Raw genomic sequence first — 21,711 nt, 5'->3', positions numbered from 1 at the left:
AAAATATATAAATATTACGTAATAGTATTTATAAAATAAATACTTAATTATACTTATAAAATAAAGATCAAAGAATTTGAAGAATATTGTTTATTAATAACATGAAGATAGCTATAATTATATAATTAATATCATATGTCTATTTCATTCATAAATATTTTATAAAATATTTACATATAGAATAGATGTTATAAAGGCTAGATCGCTTCACAAGCTTTGTCCTTAACAAAAACTTAATCCAGATTTTGGATAATTGTATAGCTGAATATAGAACATTCGATATTAAGGTGAGCATGGAGTAAAGGAGATCTTGATATAGATTCTGTTTGAACTTATTTGAATCTATTCGAATCTTAAATTTGTTTGAATCTATTCAAAATTCTTCGAACTGCAACAAGATAACAAGGATTAAATCGATCCTTCGCTTATATTAATTAAAGAGATCATGATTGCTTTTGATTTTGTTTCCATTTTGAGATATCGCGACTATTGCATACGTAAATACAATGTAATTCTATAGATCATAGTTTATAGTTAGTAAGCATTGTATACAATGTTTGGCAACTAATACTGACGATATAAACTTTAAAAATTAATAATTCAATATTGACGAGTTTTTTGAAATAAATAAAATTATTATTAGATTATAATCGCGAATTAAAATTATAATTCCTGTTTTTGTTCCTATACCGAATTCTGCTAATCCAATCTCCAAACAAACAAATACAAATCTTGTATTGTATCATACATTATTATATTATATAAAATACAAAATAATAATTTAATAAAGAAATATGGAATAGATAAAGAATTTAATTTATTAATTAGACAAATTTTTAGTTTTTTATCTTTTATTTTGAAATTATAAATTTAACGATTAAAAATTAAAAAAAAATTGAGGCATTGGTCAATATTCTGAAAAATATTATATAAAAAGTATTTGGCATAAATATGTTTGTTGTCCGCATTTCGATAAAAATGTCCGTTGTAGCCACGAATATAAATCGAATTCATTAATATAAAGAATGAAAAAAACATCTATTATTTGTTAAAGCACATCAATATATAAATTAGTTTTAATTTTTTTCGAGAAAAGATTATATAATTCGATAATTAAAATAATGAATACAAGAAAACGAAAAAAAAAGTATAACATATATATATATTATGTCAGACATTGTAATAACAAATTTGTAACGGAAATTCAGAAAGATCAAGATACAATTAAAATGCAATGATGATATACAGATATGTATTCTTGGCTTCTTTGGTTTATTTATTTACTTATCTTAATCTTCTTATCTATCGGATTCGTTACATTATTTACAATCTATTGCATATTATTATTATTGATTTCATGGAATGGTTTTTTTTTATTAAAAAAAGAGGTATCATGTTAAATCATTATATGTAATAAGAACTATATATTAACTATATTATAACTTATTTATGAAGATTAAAAGGCATATTTAATTTTATTATTTACTAAAAAAATAAATTTTCAAATAATACTGAATTTTGATTCACTTTTTAGAATAATTGACCACTGTGCGATCACTCAACTACGAATTATTGTATATGAATTATATGTATATGAGTAACATAAGTTATATACAATTAATGAATTTATTACCGTTAATATGTTTATACAAGATATTCCCTATGGAGAATATAAGATCATTAAAGTTACATGTAAAGTTACTACATAGTGTCCAAAAAAAAAAAAAACGAGAAGCAATCTAATTAGAATAGTTCATAGAAAAATAATAACAATAAAAAAAAATTAAAAATGAAATTAAAGTTAAATTATACAATATAATAATGAAATTAATAATAAAATTGTAAATGAGAATAGTTATATAATATTTAATATATTTATGATAATTTTTATTAGAAATAAAATAAAAAAAGTGTTTAAATTAGTTTTAAATTTAATATTCTTGATCATATAATTGTCTTAAATTAATAATATAGATTTAGAGATTAGAATTTTATTATATTATTATGTTGTTTCAGCGAAATATTAATTAAAAAAAAAAGCAGAAATATATTGATAAAAACATTCCAGGCTTGGAAAAATCAAAATCAAAAAGTTAAATGATTTCTGTTATAATTTTTTGTTTCATTACAATGTTTCTTCTTTCATTTTTAAAACAATCCGATTAATTACGGATCAATGATTTTGAATTAGTGATTTTTCGTCTTTTGGAAAGAGAATATCTTCAAATTATTTAATAAATTATTTTTTATATTTTTCAGATGAAAAATTAAATCATTTTAAATAGATGTTTTTTTGTCATTTTTTCTCTCAAATTATTAGAAAAATTTCCATATTCTTGTAGACAGATGAAATGAATGATATACAGTTCCATCATATGAATCATTGATTGCACTCTTGGATTGAACAAATAATTAAATTTTTAAATTTCTTTCTATTATAATTTTGAATGCTTCAGTTGATCTTTTGATCAATGATTATTAGCTGTGAGTGAAATACTGGAAACTTTAAAGTTATCAGGTTTAAAAATTTCATTTTATAAATTCAATCATGTATAATTTGTAATTATTTTTAGCTTCTTAAAATTTATTCACAATGTAATTATGAATTATTTCATTATTTTCCAAATGAAATCTTCATGCATTTAAAACATCTATTTTTATCGAGTAGTCTTTGAAGATAATTCAAAATTTTAATTTAACAATTTTCCGAGTTTCGTTAATATCTTTACAATAGTCAATGATTATTTGTATTACTTTTAATGATATTTTTGATTTATATCTCGGAATATCTTTTTACTTGATATATATTCAGATTTTTGTTAAAAGAAATATAACTTTCATTATCAGATTTTATTAGATTATGAAATTCTTTTATAAAATAATAAATAATTTCATCTTCAATAAATCGAAGTCTTCTTCTGATTCTTCACTAATTGTGCAAGAATAATATTGTAAATAATTCCTTGAAATAATTGGAGAACTCTTGTTAAATATTATTCTTCTTTTTGTTCAATAACATTGTTATTTCGAAGATATCAAGAAGAATAATAATTTAAAACATTCTTGAAACTCATGATGAAATATTCAAAAGAAATAAAGAGCGATTAATAATTAACAACTAAAATTTCTTTTATAATCAAATCCATAATACATAATCGAGAGAATGGATTTCAAAATCAGTTTCTTACAAAATATCAATTATTTATAATATTCAAAATTCTGTTTTGATATGTTTGATCTGTGTTAATTATTCTTTACAATGATATTAGAGATCGCTATCATTTGTGTGTTATCTTTGTAACTTAAATATTTATCGTTTTTAAAAAGAATAAATAATAATCAGGTCCAGGCAATATGCTGAGATATCTTACTTGAATTGTACCAATTTTTATCTAGTGACCAAAGATATGATCTTGCATTATCTTAATGGAAGACAATGATCTGGTTAATTGATGATTAATCAATTCCAAATGTTTTTCTTTTAATTGCGAATAATTACATATTCAAATTTATTATTTGTTTCCTTAAAAGGAATTTATAATACAGGATTCCCTTGTAATCTTATTTTTTTTTATCTTATTACATTATGCACAACATATTTTTTGTTTGAAGATTCACTTTTGGAGATATTAATGACTCTTTAGCTTTATTTATTCCAGGATTATTTTTTTTCATGTTATATATATCGTTATATTAAAATATCCAATAATAATTCAATAATAATCTATTTAAAAAATAGATCATTTTTATTTTATTTAATCAAAGAATTACATATGGAAATTATATATATTCATTATATATTTTTTTTTCAATAGTATGTGATACGAGATACGTTGTATATCCAAACTAATATAAATGTTCTTTATGATATGATAAATCTTTGTGATATTGATTTACAATGTTTGCTCATATCATATAGCGTGTATTTTGTTTAATTAAAGCTTCAATATTGTAATTATTATTCTTGATCGTCTTGAATGTGAATCGTCGAAATGGAAATTTTCTATATGAAATCTGTTGTAAATCATTGTAGTTTTTATATTATATTTTCTCCTATATAGCAAAAATTTTTAGTATTTAGTATTTTTCAGTATTTTAGAGATTTGAATTTCAGTTCATTTCAATTCCATTTTTTAACAAAAAAACGGAATGAACAATATGAAATCTTCAACAATATGAAATTAAAAGAGATGATATTATTTTCGAAACAATCATATATTGCTTCAAAATACTATCAAATTATAATTATTTATTCGCTTGTAGAGTCACTGAAAAAATTATTATTTTAATCACTTTTTTATATCTTCTAATCATCAAAATTATTTAGTTTGTTTATGATTGTAATAATTAACTATTCTCATTTACAATTTCATTATTATCATATAATCATTTAATTTTTTTTTTTTTAATACTAATTTTTTTTTTTAATACTAATTTTTTTATTTTAAAATTGAGATTTTTTAAATTATATTTTTAATTATATTAAAATTATATTTTTGTAATTTTTGTATATAATTTAAATAAAAAAACAGATTTAAAAAGAAGAATAAAAGAAAGATCAAATTGAAATTTATTGTAATCTTATAAGGTTGAAGTGTATAATTTTAAATTTATATTAGGATGAAAAATCATTCAGAATACTATTCAATCGATGTCAATAAAACAAAAAAGATACATAAATCTTCATTATCAATCAAACTTACACAGCAGTCAATTTTTTCAAATTTTGAAGCATTTTTTGATTTATAAGAAATCAAAATATTATATTATATATATCAAAATATTAAAGCATCTTTTGATTTATATGAAAATTCTTATCCAGGATTTTTCATTTGATTTAAATCGATTTATTTCATTAGATCGTATTCTTTTAATTATCTATAGTTCATTCTCTATAGATATTAAATTTTTAATTATTATATTATATCTTAAATAATCTTAAGGTAATTATGATAAAATAATAAAATCATTAAAGTGCTGAGAAATATAAATATGTATCATAACAATTATATGAATTTCGAAATGTATAAAATAGTTATCATAATTTTTAATCAAAAAAGTAATACACGCTATTACGATAAATTACGTAAACTATAATAAATCAATAATCTATACTAACTTATTAATTTTTTTCTTTTTTTGTTTAGATTAGACTATATAAGAATATAATCAATAAATCATATAATCATATAATCAATAAAATATAACTTAAACATAATCTAATTTGATCTAATCAATTTTTTTTTAAATTATATATATAATTATATATAGAAATATAATAGTCATGATTAGATTAAATTTGGATTATCAAATGAATTCATATCATAATAAATATTATAAAGTAAATTTAATAAAAATTTTTATTATATCTTGAAAATTAAAATCGAACAGTATATATAAAAAAAGGAAAAGTTGTTTAGAATAATTTGACAACATATTTCAAGAACCCTTTGTAAATAATTACCAATTTTTTTATAGTTTTATTTTTCAGTTCTTCCAATTCTTGTAAGAAAAAGCAGATTTATTTTATTTTTTCTTTTTTTCTTTAATTTCCTGTAAATTTTTTTTAAAGAATTTATTTGCTTAATTAAAAATTATTCATTTAGGATTTATTTCTAATTCGAATTAAAAATCAAATTACAATTACAATTACAATAATAATCTGATGACTTTTCAAAATATATTTTTAAAAAATAAAGCGTTAAATAAAACAGTGTTAAATAAAATCATTTCAATACATAAATAAAGATAAAGAAACTTGTCGAAAAAAATATAAAAAAAGGAAGTTTTATTTTAATTTTAAGTTATTTTTATTTTAATTTATAAAATATATACATATAGAGATAAGAATAGCCAGTTTTACAGATGACAAAAATCGCATTATATCAAATCACCATAATTAGAATTATAATAGAAATATAATTAGAATTAGAATTAATTAGAAATGTTAAACAAAATCTTATTATATATTTTTATTATATATTCGTTGATTTTTTTATATATTCAAAATGAATACGTATGAAATTTTACTGCAAAAATAATTCATAGTCTATTATGTTTTTTATTGAAATTAAAGGACAATCATATATATTTTTCTTATTTTAGTAAGAAACCAAGTAGCATGTATTTTTATCGCTTCATATTTTTTGTTTTTTGTCTTTTTCTAGTATTCTATAATTTTTTTCATTCTATAATTTTTTTCATTCTATAATTTTATAATTTTTTTTTTAAATTTCTAATTCGTTCGAAGTCCATTTCTATTTCTCAATTATAGTTACGCTTTTTTCATTTTATTTTCTTTTTTTTGGGGCTGTTTTTTCTTTATATTTTACTTAAAATTTATTTGAAATAATAGAATCTTGAAGTAGAATTTGTGCAATTTACCCATTCAAAAAAAGCGATAATTATTAAAATACGAAAACAAATTTTTACGTACAAGTCAAATCTAATCTATTTATATTTATTAGCCGTTAAAATTACATGAAAGGACAGAATATTAGTTGATTTTGATATTGATCATGTTCATCTAAATAGTATTACTAGTATTATTAAACTAGATTTATGACGCTGTTTTTAAGAAAACACATTTTTTAAAGTTTTTACTCATTTAAATTACGGTTGCCAATGATGATTAATTTTAATTAGCTGATCGAACATTTTAATTTTTACAAATAACGAAAACCATGTCATAAACTTTATCTCTGCCAAAAATGTTCTGATGATTAGATTGGATTTGATAATGGATTCTCAAAAAACTTTCATTCTCTAGAAAATAGATAAAGTCAACACTCCTGTATATTAGATTTCTATTCTTTTTATTCTATTTTTTTTAAATATAGCATGCAAAAGTTGATAAACTGAATGAAACTAGAATATTATTAACATTAATATTTTATTTTTTGAAAGATTTTTTAATGTGACAATCGCAAAATACAATCTGGTATTCGTATCATATACATATCAATTGTTTAAAAGAAATAAATAATTACCAGAAAATACTAATACAAATCATTATAATTAGTCATTAGTTATATAACACAACTTCAATGCATAAGAATATCAATCGACTGATTTGAAATGATCGTCGTCCTGTAGTAATTGCCCATACCACAGTAAATATAAGCAAAAATATAAACATTCGGTATAGATTCATTTTTTGAAGAAGTATATTTTCCTAAAGCAAGTAAATTCTAAAGTAATTTGCATAATTTCGTTAACATGTACTTTAAATTATTCAAAAAATTATTCAATTTAAAATTGATTTATGATCCTTCATTTTCATGAGAATAGCTCATAATTGTACAATTTCACATTGGCGATTCTACGATAAATCGTTCTTCACAATTACGGAAGAATTTTATTATTGTCGGGAGTAGATCTTTTTCAAACTAACAAATCAAAAATATATAGAATTTCAAAAAAAAATTCAGTTTGTTAAAGTTCTCCGTTCTTCCAATATCTTAGCAATTACCTTAACAATTTAATATTTTTGTATTCTTGTATTATTTTTTATTTTTTTTCTCAATTTAATTATTTCAATTATTTCAATACTATTCCAATTATTTCAATTATTTTTTGTTTATCATTTCAATATTATTTAAGATTGATATAATTTAGAAAATTAATCGCAACAAAATAATTAAATAATATTGAATCCTAGATATTCGATAAAATAATGATTTAATAGAGCATCGTGAAATTATAATATGAAAAAAAATTGGCAAAGTAATATGCAGTTGAAAGATATTATTCTACATATATTCGATATCAAAAATCAATGCTAGGCATAATGGTACAGAATCATAACATAATTTTCCTATATTTTTATATTTTATATAAATGTTACTGTTAATATATATGCCAATAATTTTAGAAGGTTTGTCATAGAACAGTATATCCAGAATTGTAATTTCAAGATATGAATCTGAATTAAATCTAGATAAATAAGTTTAAGTTTCATTTGAATTAGATTTGTATTTTTGTTGAATTTGAGTTGAGTTTAACATAGATTAGTTTTGTGATAAGGGAAAACTCATGCATTTATTTTTCAATTTTATGAATAATTCAATTATAGATAAGATTCATATTCAAAAAATAGAATTCAATTAACAAAAAATTGAATGAGAGAAAGAGATTTCATCATAATAAATTTACCTATATGAATTTTTATAACGTCAATTTTAACTTTTTAACATTTGTATTTTTGGATTCATATATTAAAAAATATTAAATAGAAAAAAAAATCAATAATTCTGTATATAAATTTAAAAAATGTATATAATATGTATAATGTGAACGAAAGTAAATTTATTTAGAAATGCCGGCCAGCAGAAACATTAATGGAAGAAAAAGAAAAAAATATATTTGAATACAAAGTCTGCAAAAATAGGATCATTGTTAAATTTTATGCCAACGTAATAGGAACAAATAATATAAAGCTTTTAATTAGGATTATAATATAGGATAATAAAAATAAAAGAAGTGCGATACTTATATTAAAGTTAATGTATTATAAATTAAGAACTTATAATACTTATCGAGAAAAATAAAAAAATTTAATACCTAAATATAATAGCAATCCTAATCTTATAAAATCAACTTTTGTTCCACATAATTGATTTCAGTAATGTTTCATATTATAATCGATTTTCTTCGTAACATATTGAATTGAATTTATATAATATTTATTTATCATTTTCACAATAGAATAATGAAAATTCTATTATTAAAAATTTTTATTATATTTGCGATGAAATAATTTTTATAGATATTAATACACAATAATCTTGTATTTATCAACTAATATTTTTCTGTATAATAAAAAATATATAATTATGACTAGATGAACTAAATAATGGAGATTGATTTTATAAGGAAAGAATTATTTTTGAGATTAATGTTTAACGATAAAACATTTTTTATTCTTCTTTATGAATATTTAAATAATCAATTTTTTTTCATTATTTCGTAGATATAAAAATCCAAAAGTTTTAAAGCATTGTAAAGAAAATTTTTGAAATTATTAAAATTATAATATTATAAAGGAATGTCTGAATAATTAAGAAAATGTCCGAATATTATAAACGTTTTTTTTTAAAAATCAATACAAAACTTTAAAAATTCGTAATGATTCATAAAATATTTTTAGGTTTACATTGATTCTTTTTAACAATTTTTTTCAATAAATGATTCTTTTTAACAATTAATAGAACATGTAATTAATAGAACAAAATTAATATTATAATTTTTATTAATATGGATGTATATTATAACTCTTTATTATAAAATTTGAAATTCATATGCAACATAAGTTCAATATTTTTTATTATATAAATAATTTAAATTTATAATATTAAATTATATTATAAAATTTATACAATTATAATTTAAAATTAAAAATATATCGTAAGAATAAAATGAAGAAAATTCAATATTTAATCAGTCTTTTTTTTTTTAATTATCTCAAATTAATTATCTCTTTTATCTAGCATTAAATCTATTAATTATATAATAATTTATATAATAATTGTAACAATTTGATTCGAGATTATGTCTTTCTGATGTCAATTGATTAACATATATATTTTTGATATACTCGTACTGTATGTTTTTTATATGATTAAGATTAAAATGATCAAGATTTTTAATAGAATTTTTTATAAACAAAATTTCAACATTTACTGGTTGAAATCATGTCTTAATTGCTTTTGATATTATTATGCAGAAAGATCAAATATGATTCATTAATTCTGCTATCATATTCAAACAATTTTTGAATAATGAATTATATTTTTAAGTACTACATTAACTAATTGTAAAAAATAACAATATGTAAAATGTGATCTTAGGGAAAAGATTGTAAAATGATTTAATTATAACAAAGAATACGCAATAAGAAAGAATATATTTAATAAAAAGAAAAATAATATATATATATGGATAATGTCCATATTTATATTGTACTATCTTAAGCTTGCTATGGCAATTTAAAAAGTAAAAATAATAAAATGAAAACAAAACAGTGATCGTGTTCAATGACACTTAATCACGAAAAATAAGTAACATATATATAAATTCAAAATCCATAAATTTTTCCTATAATTTTTCTGTTTAAAATATATTTTTGAAAATAATGGTTAATTTCTTTTCGTGATTATTTAATGATTTTTCACATCTCATTATACTTTAAAAGCATTAAATAAATATAATAAATATAATTTATTTTAAAATATTTAAATTTTAAAAGAAATTATAAAGTATTTATTTTATAAAGTTTCTTCTATGAATTTAAAATTATTTCGCTTTCAATAGTTTTCAATAAATTTTTTAATAAACTATATTTGATTATTAATGCTATTAAGTAACTGCTGATATTTATATCTTTATTCAAAATAATAATAAATACTATAAAATACTTTAAACAATGCATAAATCACGAAAAACAGATAAGATAAGTAAGGATTCGATAAGTATCATTATTTCGGCCATGTAAATTTTAGATTAAATGATTTGTAAATAATTGCAACATTTTAAAATAGGAAAAGAATGGCATTAATAAAAATTATCTCCTATATATTTGATGACCTCGAATAATAAACACAATATAATAAACACTTGTATGAATAAATTAAAAATAAATTAAATAATTATTGTTCTGTTCATCTATTTCATATTTTTGTTATAACTTTTTATATAATAAAACTTGAATACTATATTTATAAAACATTTTTTTCTTATTTATATCTATAGAATTAACATTTGGCTATAGAATCTTGTATAATATAACATGTTTCTTGTATAGTAAAAAATCCAAGAAAAGTTTCAGATCAACGATTAAACTAATGTTTTACACGTAGCGTATTGATACTAAATTTTATTAAATATTATTAGCATATCAACTTCATAAATGTGTATTGATATACATATGTAAGAATTTATTGTCTTTATACGTTTCAATTCTATAATAGATACATACAATTGTATCATATTATAAACATATTATGTGCAATGTTGACTTTATAAAGAAAGTCTTCAATTCTATCGAATCTACGTAATCATTCTGAAATAATGTGTTAGTTTTTCTAACTTTGAAATTGATATTGATATTGATACAAACTTGATTATTATCAGCATTCATCAGCGTTTTCTATATTAGAATAAGATCTTTTAACGTTAAAAAAACAACATTAAATGATTGTTTTATTTTTATATTATGTTTTACTAACATCTGATTGATCACTTGCTATTAATAAATAATAAAATAATAACTACTAACTTTAACTCGAAATATAAATATTTAAAAAATGAATTTAAACAATAATAGAATTTTTTTGTAATATTTTAAGAAATAGATATAGAAAAAAATATATTAATAAAAGTCTATATAAAATAGATTAGAGCCAGTTAAATATAAAAATCATAAAACCAACAGCGCTCTATCGTGTTATTATCGCATTATATATAAATCAACGCTGTTAAATCAATTATAATTTATGAATTTAAAAACAAAAGAACACTTTATCACAAGAAAGCATAATTTTTTGTTTTTTTTCCAAGATCTTACATACAGGAATATTCTTACTTTCAATTTGTTATATGACTGACTTGTATATCAATTTTATATTCTATTATATTATATAATGTTTATAAGGATTTTAAATTTTACAAACGTATTTTACTTTGAAAAAGCATTCTAGAATTCTAAAAAAATATTTCATTTGTTTATGCAAAAGAAAAATCGTCTTAAATTCATCAATCTTTCGCGTTTAAATTTTAGATTTGTAAGTGGTGAATTGCAATCTTATTTTGTTGCAATATTGGCGTCCAACTAATAATAATTGAACAGAACATAAATTTAAAATGGCAAATAAAGAAATTCACTCATAATTTCCAATAATAATTTAGGTAATAGATAATGAACTAAACAATTCTTAATTTGAAATAAATATAAAAATGCTGTTATAAAAGTATATAATTTATTTATAATTATTTATTTAAATTCAACATAAACTATTATTATTAATTTTGATATATGTTAGCAATTTATACATAATATTTATTGCATATAATTCACAATATATTTTCTTTTTATTATATTTATAAGTTCGATTGCATTTATAATATGTTTATAAATAATTATTTCTTGATTTTCGAATATCACATTTATATAAAATTCTCAAAGGATTTTTGATCAATCGTGAAACGAATACATTATATATTGCAATACTAATAAAATCCATAAATAGTGACAATGACCAATATCTTGTACATTTTCAACATGAATATTTATGAATTGTTTTGTCTAATATATTTATAGTATTTTTTATTACATTTATTTCATTATATAAAATGAAATAATTTCTGATTCAATAATTTTTTTTAAATATAATAACTTTCAAAAATATTGTGATTATTATACAATTTGGAAAGAAAAAGACATATTCTATCTAGATTTAGCAATATATAATACAAATATGATTTTGTATAAATAGAAATTTAAAATATTTCTGCATTGAATATGTGCAAGTAATTTTGAAAAATTGTCATATTGTATCAATAAGATAAATTTTTTTTCATAATAATTCTTCTGCTAAGATAATTTTTATAAAGAGATTGTCATTTATAATTGATCGTTCCAATTGTTTCCAGAAATCAGATAACTATCTGATAAATTATTCTTGATTCTTTTCTACAAAGTATCCAATTTTTTTTAAATTCACATTCAAATTACACAAATAAACAAATAAAATATTTTCGTATTATACAATATGATATTATTAATTTTATGCTATATTTTCCAGATTTATTAATACAATTATTATTAATAAGCATCTTTAATAAAAGTTTATTAATTGTGTATCCATATTTGTTGTGTCATTATCACAAAAATATCTGTTATGATTGCAAATGGTTTTTTTCTCTTTTCAAATATTTATATTATATTCATATCATTAAAATTTATATCACATAAAGCATAAAATTTCTCTGAACTTAACTTGCAATCGTGTAAATATAAATGAAAATATCATATCTTTTCTTTTTAAATAATATATATTTTCTCGAGATTCCATGAATCTGTTATAGTCAATAAAAGCCTAAAAATAAATTAATTTTGATTTATAAATTTCTATTTCTTATTTGATTCGTACTAATAACTTATAAATTTTTATTTTTTAATTTATATTGTTATTTGATAAAAAAATGAAAATTGTATCAAAATAATATTTTTGATAATTAAATTATCATTATATTGTAATTTGATTTGGAATAATATATATTGATATGCGTTCATCGATACATCGATTTGATTTTTTTCATGAATTTTCATTTCGTTCATTTGATTTTTATAATAGACAGAAAATATATTGTTCCGTAATTTAGCCTCAACATTTTTATAACATAATGCAATATTTCCATTTGATAAAAACTGAATATCAAAATGATCATTTATTAAGATTATCAAAAATTTTGATTTCATTGGCTATTCTTTTTCTTAATAATCTTAACATCAAAAATGCTTCTTTCCGTATTAAAATATTTTTTCTATCATTAATTCAATAAATATAATACTAAAGGATGTACACAGAATTTTTTTTTCTCCTCATGAGAAGATAAAATATTCTTATTATAAAAAATAATAGAATAAGAACGAGCATGTTTTCCAGATTGCAAATTTGATTTTTTATTCTAAGGAATAAAGGAATAGGGTGTAATTCAAAATTAATGTGACTTCGATGATCAATTATTAACAAAAGTTAATACAATTGGGTTATATTACTTTAAAATAGATTCCAACAATTAATATTATTGAATATATTTACATCTCATAAATATTTCATTGGAATTTATCTCAACGTTCAACTTTATTGAGTATATTTATATATTATTTCATATTTTTTAAATTTTCAATTTTATCAAATTTCATAAAATGTAAATATTTCTATTATTTATGATCTTTATAAGATTATATATGGTATCAATAAAGTGAACTAATAAATATATTATTTATCCTATTGATATTACTTCTAGATAGCAAGATATTATTAAAGGTATGCAAGTTATATTAGGTTAATACTGTTATTGAACAATACTATATCTGTGATATTACTAGATATTGCTAGATCTATAATGTTGTAAAATGTGTTTCAGGCTAAGTATAATACTATTTATAAATGAAATTATATACAATATTTTTTGTATTGATTTTTTTGTTGAATATAAATGTATTTTCTTCTTTGATTCATAAAATAAAAACAAATTATCAACATCTTATTAAAAATGAATAAATATAAATTATTACAAAATAAATTATTTTAATTAAAAATAAATTATTTAGTTAAAAATTTATATAATATCTTTTAATTCCATATTACATTATAATAATTATCAAAAAGTAAAAATTAGTCACTTGTATAAGAAATACACCAGTTAGAGAATTAGTTCATCTATTTAATATTAGATTCCAACAATAAAGGAATATTTTTTAATATTTTATGATATATTACATATATTTGGATATGAAGAGATGTTTTTAAAATTATTTTGTTTTATAAATAATGTTAATTCATTTAATTTACCAAAAAATGATATCACATTTCCTCAGCAATCTTGTATAATCATGCACTAATATATTAAGCATTAAATAATCATATATCATATTTTTATAAATTAATCTAAGCTTTTTTTTCCTTTATTTTCTTCAATATTTATATTTTTAAATTTTTTGCAAATACATTATTATATTACAAATTAATTATAAATAAGCATAATAATTAAAATAATTAATAAGCAAATTAATTATAAGTAGCTGAATAATCCATGAACCATTGATACCAATGAAAATAGATATAAAAGATCTTTATAGAAATAATATAATATAATATATGCAAATAGTATGAAAAAATAAGAATTAATTAATTAAGCAACATAATAAAGCAATATAAGCCAAATAAAAAAAAAGTATCATATATCAATAATCAAAGTATCATATATATCATATAAATCAAATTTTGAAATCACGTGAATTTTATTAAGATTCTTATATATGTGCAATCTAATGGAATTTTTTTAGATCGAAATAAAAAAATAATATGTCTATTTTATGTCTATCATTTTATGTTATATATCACTTCATGAATTAAAGAAGCGATTAATCTCACAATCCATTTAAGAAAAATTTAAAAAAAAATGAGAAAACTATTATAAACATATTGAAAATATTAAAATGATAAAAAAAATTTTATATTTTATTTTATATTATTAGTATAATATAAAATATAAAATATTCTTTTTTTAATAATAATAGAAGATCAATATACAAGCAATATATTTTTATTTATAAAAATTTCTAAATTTCTAAATTCAGTTTATGTGTAATAGAATGGTAGCACATATATAAAAAGATTTTTTTTCATTTGAGAATGCAATGATTTCTGTATTTTCGTGATATTTTTATGAATCTAAATCTAGCCGCAAAAATTGCTTATTATATTAAGTTTAGAAGATAAAAAAATAAATATAAAAATTTAGGGCAAAAAATATCGATTTCTATTATATTTACATATTTACAAGAATATTCCAAAAAAATAATTTTTTTTCAATATTTTTGCTAACTACATTATATAACTATCTTTCTAAAATAGAATTTGATAGCATTTTTCATAGCATTCTTTTTTACTGAGATTTAAAATTTATTTAAATTTTGAAATTTAAAATTATTCTATTTTTAACTCATTGATGATAAAAGAAAAAATTTTTCAAAAATTTAAATTTATTTTTTTCAAGTAAAAAAATTAATAAAATGAAAAGATATAGTTTTTCGAAAATCAAGGCAAAATTTTTAATAGAATTTTATTCATAGAAGAATCAGTTTGTAATGTATTCTCATAATTGTATTTTAATCTTTAAATAACATAATCAGATAAATATTATTATTTTACTTAAATATCAACATATTTTATTCTAACATCTTGATTTTTCATAAAAAAAACTTAATAAATATCTATTGATTTTTTTGCAAAATTCATTTAAAATTTATAATATATATTTTATATAAATATACAAATCTAATCATGAAATTTATGTACTTGGAAAATCGTTAGCGCCTGCTTCTTGTATTATTATATTATTATATTATATATTATCTTAATATGATAATATAATTTTAATTATTTCATTAATATGAATTTGCAAATCATTTTTCTCAAAATTCACAATTATTGTCAAAAATTATCAAAAATTAAATCAAAAAATTAATTTTTTGAAAAATTAAAATTTTTCAAAATATTTTGTGTTACTATATTAATAGTTATTCGATTACTCTTGGCAAAATGATTCTGTGAACTTTTTCAAATAAAATGATACAAAAAGTTATTAAGTTATAAATATATATGTTTAAATAATGATTAAAATAAACAGAATATTTATTTTTGTTGATATCTTTTAATTTATATAAAATATTAAAGATCTAAGAAAAAATCTAATCACATATAATAGAGCAGATCTTTTTAATAAAGCTATAAAATTATTTTTAGTTTTAATTTAGATAATTTGTTAAAATACACTGTGATACTCAATGATAATGGATTCGTCATCTTGGATTCGCAATGTAAAGAACAATTGAATAATTATTATTTTAAAAGTATAAAACACTTGTTGCTAAAAGCTGAAAAATTGCATGATTATGATTACGAATTATGGATTATTCATGATTTACGATTTGAAATTACGAATAGAAGATTTATAAAAATCGCGAGCTGTATTGTTGATCGCGTTATTCTTATTCGGAGAATTCTATTTCTATTGCATATATGTATATGTGAATTTTCTAGAGAATTTTTAATCTAAAACAATGAAATAGATTCTTAATTTCAATTTTTTCTTTTTGTTTTGTAAAATATAACTTTATAATATATGAAATAAAACTATAAAACTTTCAAATTTTATATAATGTATGTATATTTTAAATTCTTATATATATTTGCCTATTATAAAAAATATTTTTAGGAGAAATTATATTCATAAAAAATAAAAAATGTTAAAATTTTGAGGATATATTTCATCCTTTTAGAGAGGATGAAATATATTTTTTTCTCAAAAAAATAAATTATTACACATACGTATAATCTATATACGTATACGTAATACGTATATATAATCTATTTTATAGATAAATTTTTATTAAGATTAAGACTTTCGATATATTTTTCTATAAAATTTTTGAATACTTTTATGAGCTATTATGTGTTTAAACATTATATGTATTAAATTATATGTTAGTATAATATAATCAGATAATTTATAATTAAACATTACCAGTATGTTTTAAGTCATCATGAATTTCATCATCAAAACATTCTCCATAAATAGATACACCACCTTTTCCAGTTCCAGTAGGATCACCACCTAAAATAAAGTAAATAAATATATTTAAATTAAAAAAAATATATTAAATTAAATATATTTTAAATTTTTAATTTTTACACTGTAATAAGAGATATAATAAAAGATTATTTATTATTACATTATATTGTATATATACAATATATTTAGATTATATTAAAATACGTTGTTATTATGTTTCATATTTAGTTTTTATATTTTATTAGTCATATCAATGGTGTAAAATACTTCATACTATATGTATATATACATGATTTGATTTATAGACATGAATTTACGACTGATACGATATAAATAATGAATATATATAAAAACAAAACTATGCTATCTTTACAATTATATCAGAGAAAATGTGTTTATATAGTAAAAAGTCATATTTCTTTCAAATTTTCTAATATTATAATAAAAAAGATCAGACCTGAAGATCAATTTTTAATTTTTAATTTTTAATAAATTATATGTTCAATTATCTGATTAGAGATAATTAAAAATGATCTAGTAACAATTAATTTAATTATAATTTTAATGTTTTTCTAACATCTTCCATATTAACCTCAAAATTATGATTAATTGTAATAAATTAAAAAAAATATTATTAATAATTTATTTTAGTGATAATAAAATAATACAATGTCAAAATCGTATTGATAAAATATTAATTATCTAATTTTTATAAATTTTAATTATCTAATTTTAATAATAAATTAAAGATTTTTTAACTAATTAAACATAACTTATAATATAACTAATAAGTTAGAATATAAAAATTTTTTGCTGACAATAAACAATAATTTATAGAAGTAATAAAAACTTAAAATAATAAAAATAATATAAAATAATTAATATAATAAAATAATAAACGTATGTATAAATATATAATATATAATATATAAAATGATAATAAAATAATTAAATATAAAATTTCAATTATAAGAAAACATACCATCGAATGTTAACCAACTTCAAATACTCACTTTGATTTGAATATCTTTTTTAAATTATTAATAAAAAAAATATTATTACAATTTAATAAACAAATTTTAAAATATTCAACACTTACACAAAGCATGCAAAATATAAAAATTTTAAATTCCAAAAAAAAAAATATTTACTTAAATAATAAATTTTTCAATAAAAGTTAATAATTCACCAATAATGTAAAATCATAGCAAAAATAAATAAATGACATAATAAAAGTCAATTTTTTCTACTATATATGTTTCTGCAATATAATACAGATACGTAAAATATTATTAATAATTTTAATTTATTCTTATAAGTTTTTTATCTTCGCTATTTTATATTTTTAAGATTAAAATGATTTAAGAAAAATGATACCTTGTATCATAAAATCTCGAATAACTCTATGAAACTTCGTTCCATTGTAATATCCACGTCGTGTAAGTTCAGCAAAATTTCTACATGTAATTGGCACATGCTTCCAGTAGAGTTCAATTACTATTTCACCCATGCTGTAATAATAATAGAGAAATATATTAATATAAAAAAATTAATAAGAAAATAGGAAACTGTTATAGTAATTGAATTTGTAATAAATGATTATAATATGACAATATGAATTATAATTTTAAGTAAAAAATTTAATACTTTTTTGACAAGTTATATAAATCATTTTATATCATGAAAAATATACAAATAATATAATCAAATTTTATTAGAATCAATGATGTGCTAATAATATTAGTTCATGCAATAAATTATAGATATGATGAGTATATATATATATTTACTCAAAAATGACTGATTCATATATATATAAAATATATATAAATATGTAAAAAAAAAAGGAAATGTTCAAAAATTATCTTACTTCGTATATCTTATGTATTTTAACGCAAAATTTTGTGAAAATATTCATAATAGGTTTTATTATATTATTTTATTATGTTATTATAATATTATTTTATTATATTATTTTAATGAATAAATTTTTTAAAGAATTTTTTAAATAATTGATTTCTAGTTAAAAACAAACAATTTTTATACCTAAATTATTTTTAAATTAAACCAGAAGTTTTAAAAATATTCTATAAGTACAATTATTTATATTGAATATTTGAATGTTATTAAAATTTTAAACAATTCTTAATAATTGTAAAAATTATATAATTTTAAAAAATATATAAAACTTAATTCAAGTAATAACAAATTAATACAAAAAAGATATCAAAATTATGCATATAAAATCTAAAAAAATTTAAATCTAAAGAAAATTGGATGAATTTATAACAATTGTAAAACATTAACTGTGAAGATGAGTTCGAAGGGATACAAAAGTATTTAATTGTGCGTATTATTATTTATTATTTTTGTAAACTATTTTACATCAATATTTATTTTTTCCCTTTTAATAATATCTTTAATATTCTAAAATATAAACTAATTTTTGTATAAAATTTATAGAAAATTTTACGTTAAATTTGATATTATTAATATTTTATTATTTATTTTATTATAATTATTTATATTTATTTAGTTATTTAATTTATTTCAAAGAATAAATAATAAAATTAATAGAATTAATATATATTATTATACAATTTTTCGATTAAATATATTATATACTGTTATATATGTTATAAAACAAAAAATTTATTTTTTGTCAAAATATTAAAATCTTTCCATCAAAATTTGGAAAAAATTTTTTAAATTTTCTTTTCTATTTAAAAAAACTAAATTGTCCAAAGATATATGAATTTAATTCAATGATAAGACAAAGATTTGAATACATTAAATGTACTCAATTAAATCTTATAGACTTTTTAAAACATTTTTTTCTTCATAAAGTCTATTTTCTGAAATATTCGCTGTCTATCTTAAAGTCTATAAATTTGATATATATATTTATTGAAAATTGCATTTATAAATGTTATTTTAAAATATTATTTTATTATAAATTATTTCCATATATTATATGTTGAATTTTCTTTATATTAAAGTATGTTCATCAAAATTAAAAATATTATATTTATTTTTATTAAAGAATATTAAATTCTTAAAATGTATTACTTTTAAATGTTTTTTGAAAAATTTAATCTATTTCACCTTAATCTTATTAGTGTATAATTTCTTTATTATAAGTTTATCGTAACAATTTTCGCTAGAATTCGAAAATTTTAGATTTTTTCCAAATGTATTTATGTTTACATGTTTTATAGTTATCAAATTATTTATATTTTTTTATATTGAATCGTTAACTTACTCTTACCAAATCAATAATTTTTTTGTAAAATTTTTCTTCTTGATTAAATTCTACTATCAATCCCATTTCCAACTTTTGTACTTCTGATTTGTTGATATTATACACTTTAATAATTGCGCACAATGATAACTTGAAATTCACTGAACAACGTCCTACCATCAACTAAGTTTGTTAATCATAATATTTGCTAAAGAAACTTATTAACTAAGTATAAACATCATTCACCTCTAAGTGTTCGAATACTTTTGAAATCCAACGCATACAGTTACAATAATATTTGGATACTATGCTTATTTTTAAAAATCCATATCTTAATTATAGAAAAAATAAAGTTAATTATTTTGTTGTGGATTATTTATTGTAGTTTACTTACATAAACAATTTATTTAATTTAAATTTTTAACTTGATACAATTAAATATTAAAAACTAAATCACAACTATTTTATATCAAAATATTCCATATCTTAACAATTTAACACAATTTAAAAATTTGTAGTAAAATAATAAAATACGATTGAAATAGCGATTTTTTATAAATATTAAGTTAAGTTGATATTTTTTAATTCTATGATTTAAAACATAAAAGTATTATATTATTATCTTAAATAAAATAAATATATAAAGTATATTATTATTATTTTAAAACATACATCATTAATAAAAAATAATTTATGATATTTTAAACTTTAACTGCTCCAAATTTATTATAAAAAATGACAAAACTAACTCTTAATTTTTATAAAAAAATTGCTTCTTACTATAAATTTTTTAAGTATTGGAATATTTTTGAGATAAATATTATTGAGATAAAAATATTATTGAAATAAAAATAATTGTGATTTCATTTAATTTTTAATACCTTTTTTTATATGAATTTAATTAAATAAATTGCATAAATATAAAGTATAATTTTATCAAAATTTCTATATAGTATATTTCTATATTTTATATTCTATTAAAATAGTTTGAATTCATTTTTTCTATAATTAATAAAGATATAGATCATTAAATATTAATGTCCGATTATTTATGTCAGTAATATTCAGTGTATTCTTCATATTCAGCAAATATTTTACAATTTCTTAGA

General features: G+C 18.2%; 1 protein-coding gene across 8 annotated transcripts in view; it reads right to left on the bottom strand.

Annotated features, from left to right (window-relative positions):
• The window catches only part of Cypl (peptidyl-prolyl cis-trans isomerase-like 1 Cypl), a 53,426-nt gene that overhangs the window by 24,264 nt on the left and 7,451 nt on the right, over positions 1 to 21,711 (bottom strand). For 6 of the 8 annotated variants that reach the window (XM_086914611.1, XM_086914610.1, XM_086914609.1 and 3 more), the window contains exons 3-4: positions 18,739 to 18,872; positions 17,314 to 17,403 (exon numbers count right to left, since the gene is read on the bottom strand). In XM_086914611.1, the coding sequence (XP_086770737.1) occupies positions 17,314 to 17,403; positions 18,739 to 18,872 (224 nt within the window). Of the gene's footprint in view, positions 1 to 6,873; positions 7,175 to 17,313; positions 17,404 to 18,738; positions 18,873 to 21,711 lie in introns of those variants that run through there. The other 2 variants (XM_086914615.1, XM_086914616.1) reach the window with 1 other exon arrangement.

Source organism: Apis florea, unplaced genomic scaffold, assembly GCF_048593485.1.
Source record: "Apis florea isolate Af1SG1 unplaced genomic scaffold, ASM4859348v1 contig_3696_pilon, whole genome shotgun sequence".
Taxonomy (NCBI): domain Eukaryota; kingdom Metazoa; phylum Arthropoda; class Insecta; order Hymenoptera; family Apidae; genus Apis; species Apis florea.
This window is presented reverse-complemented; position numbering and strand designations above follow the sequence as displayed.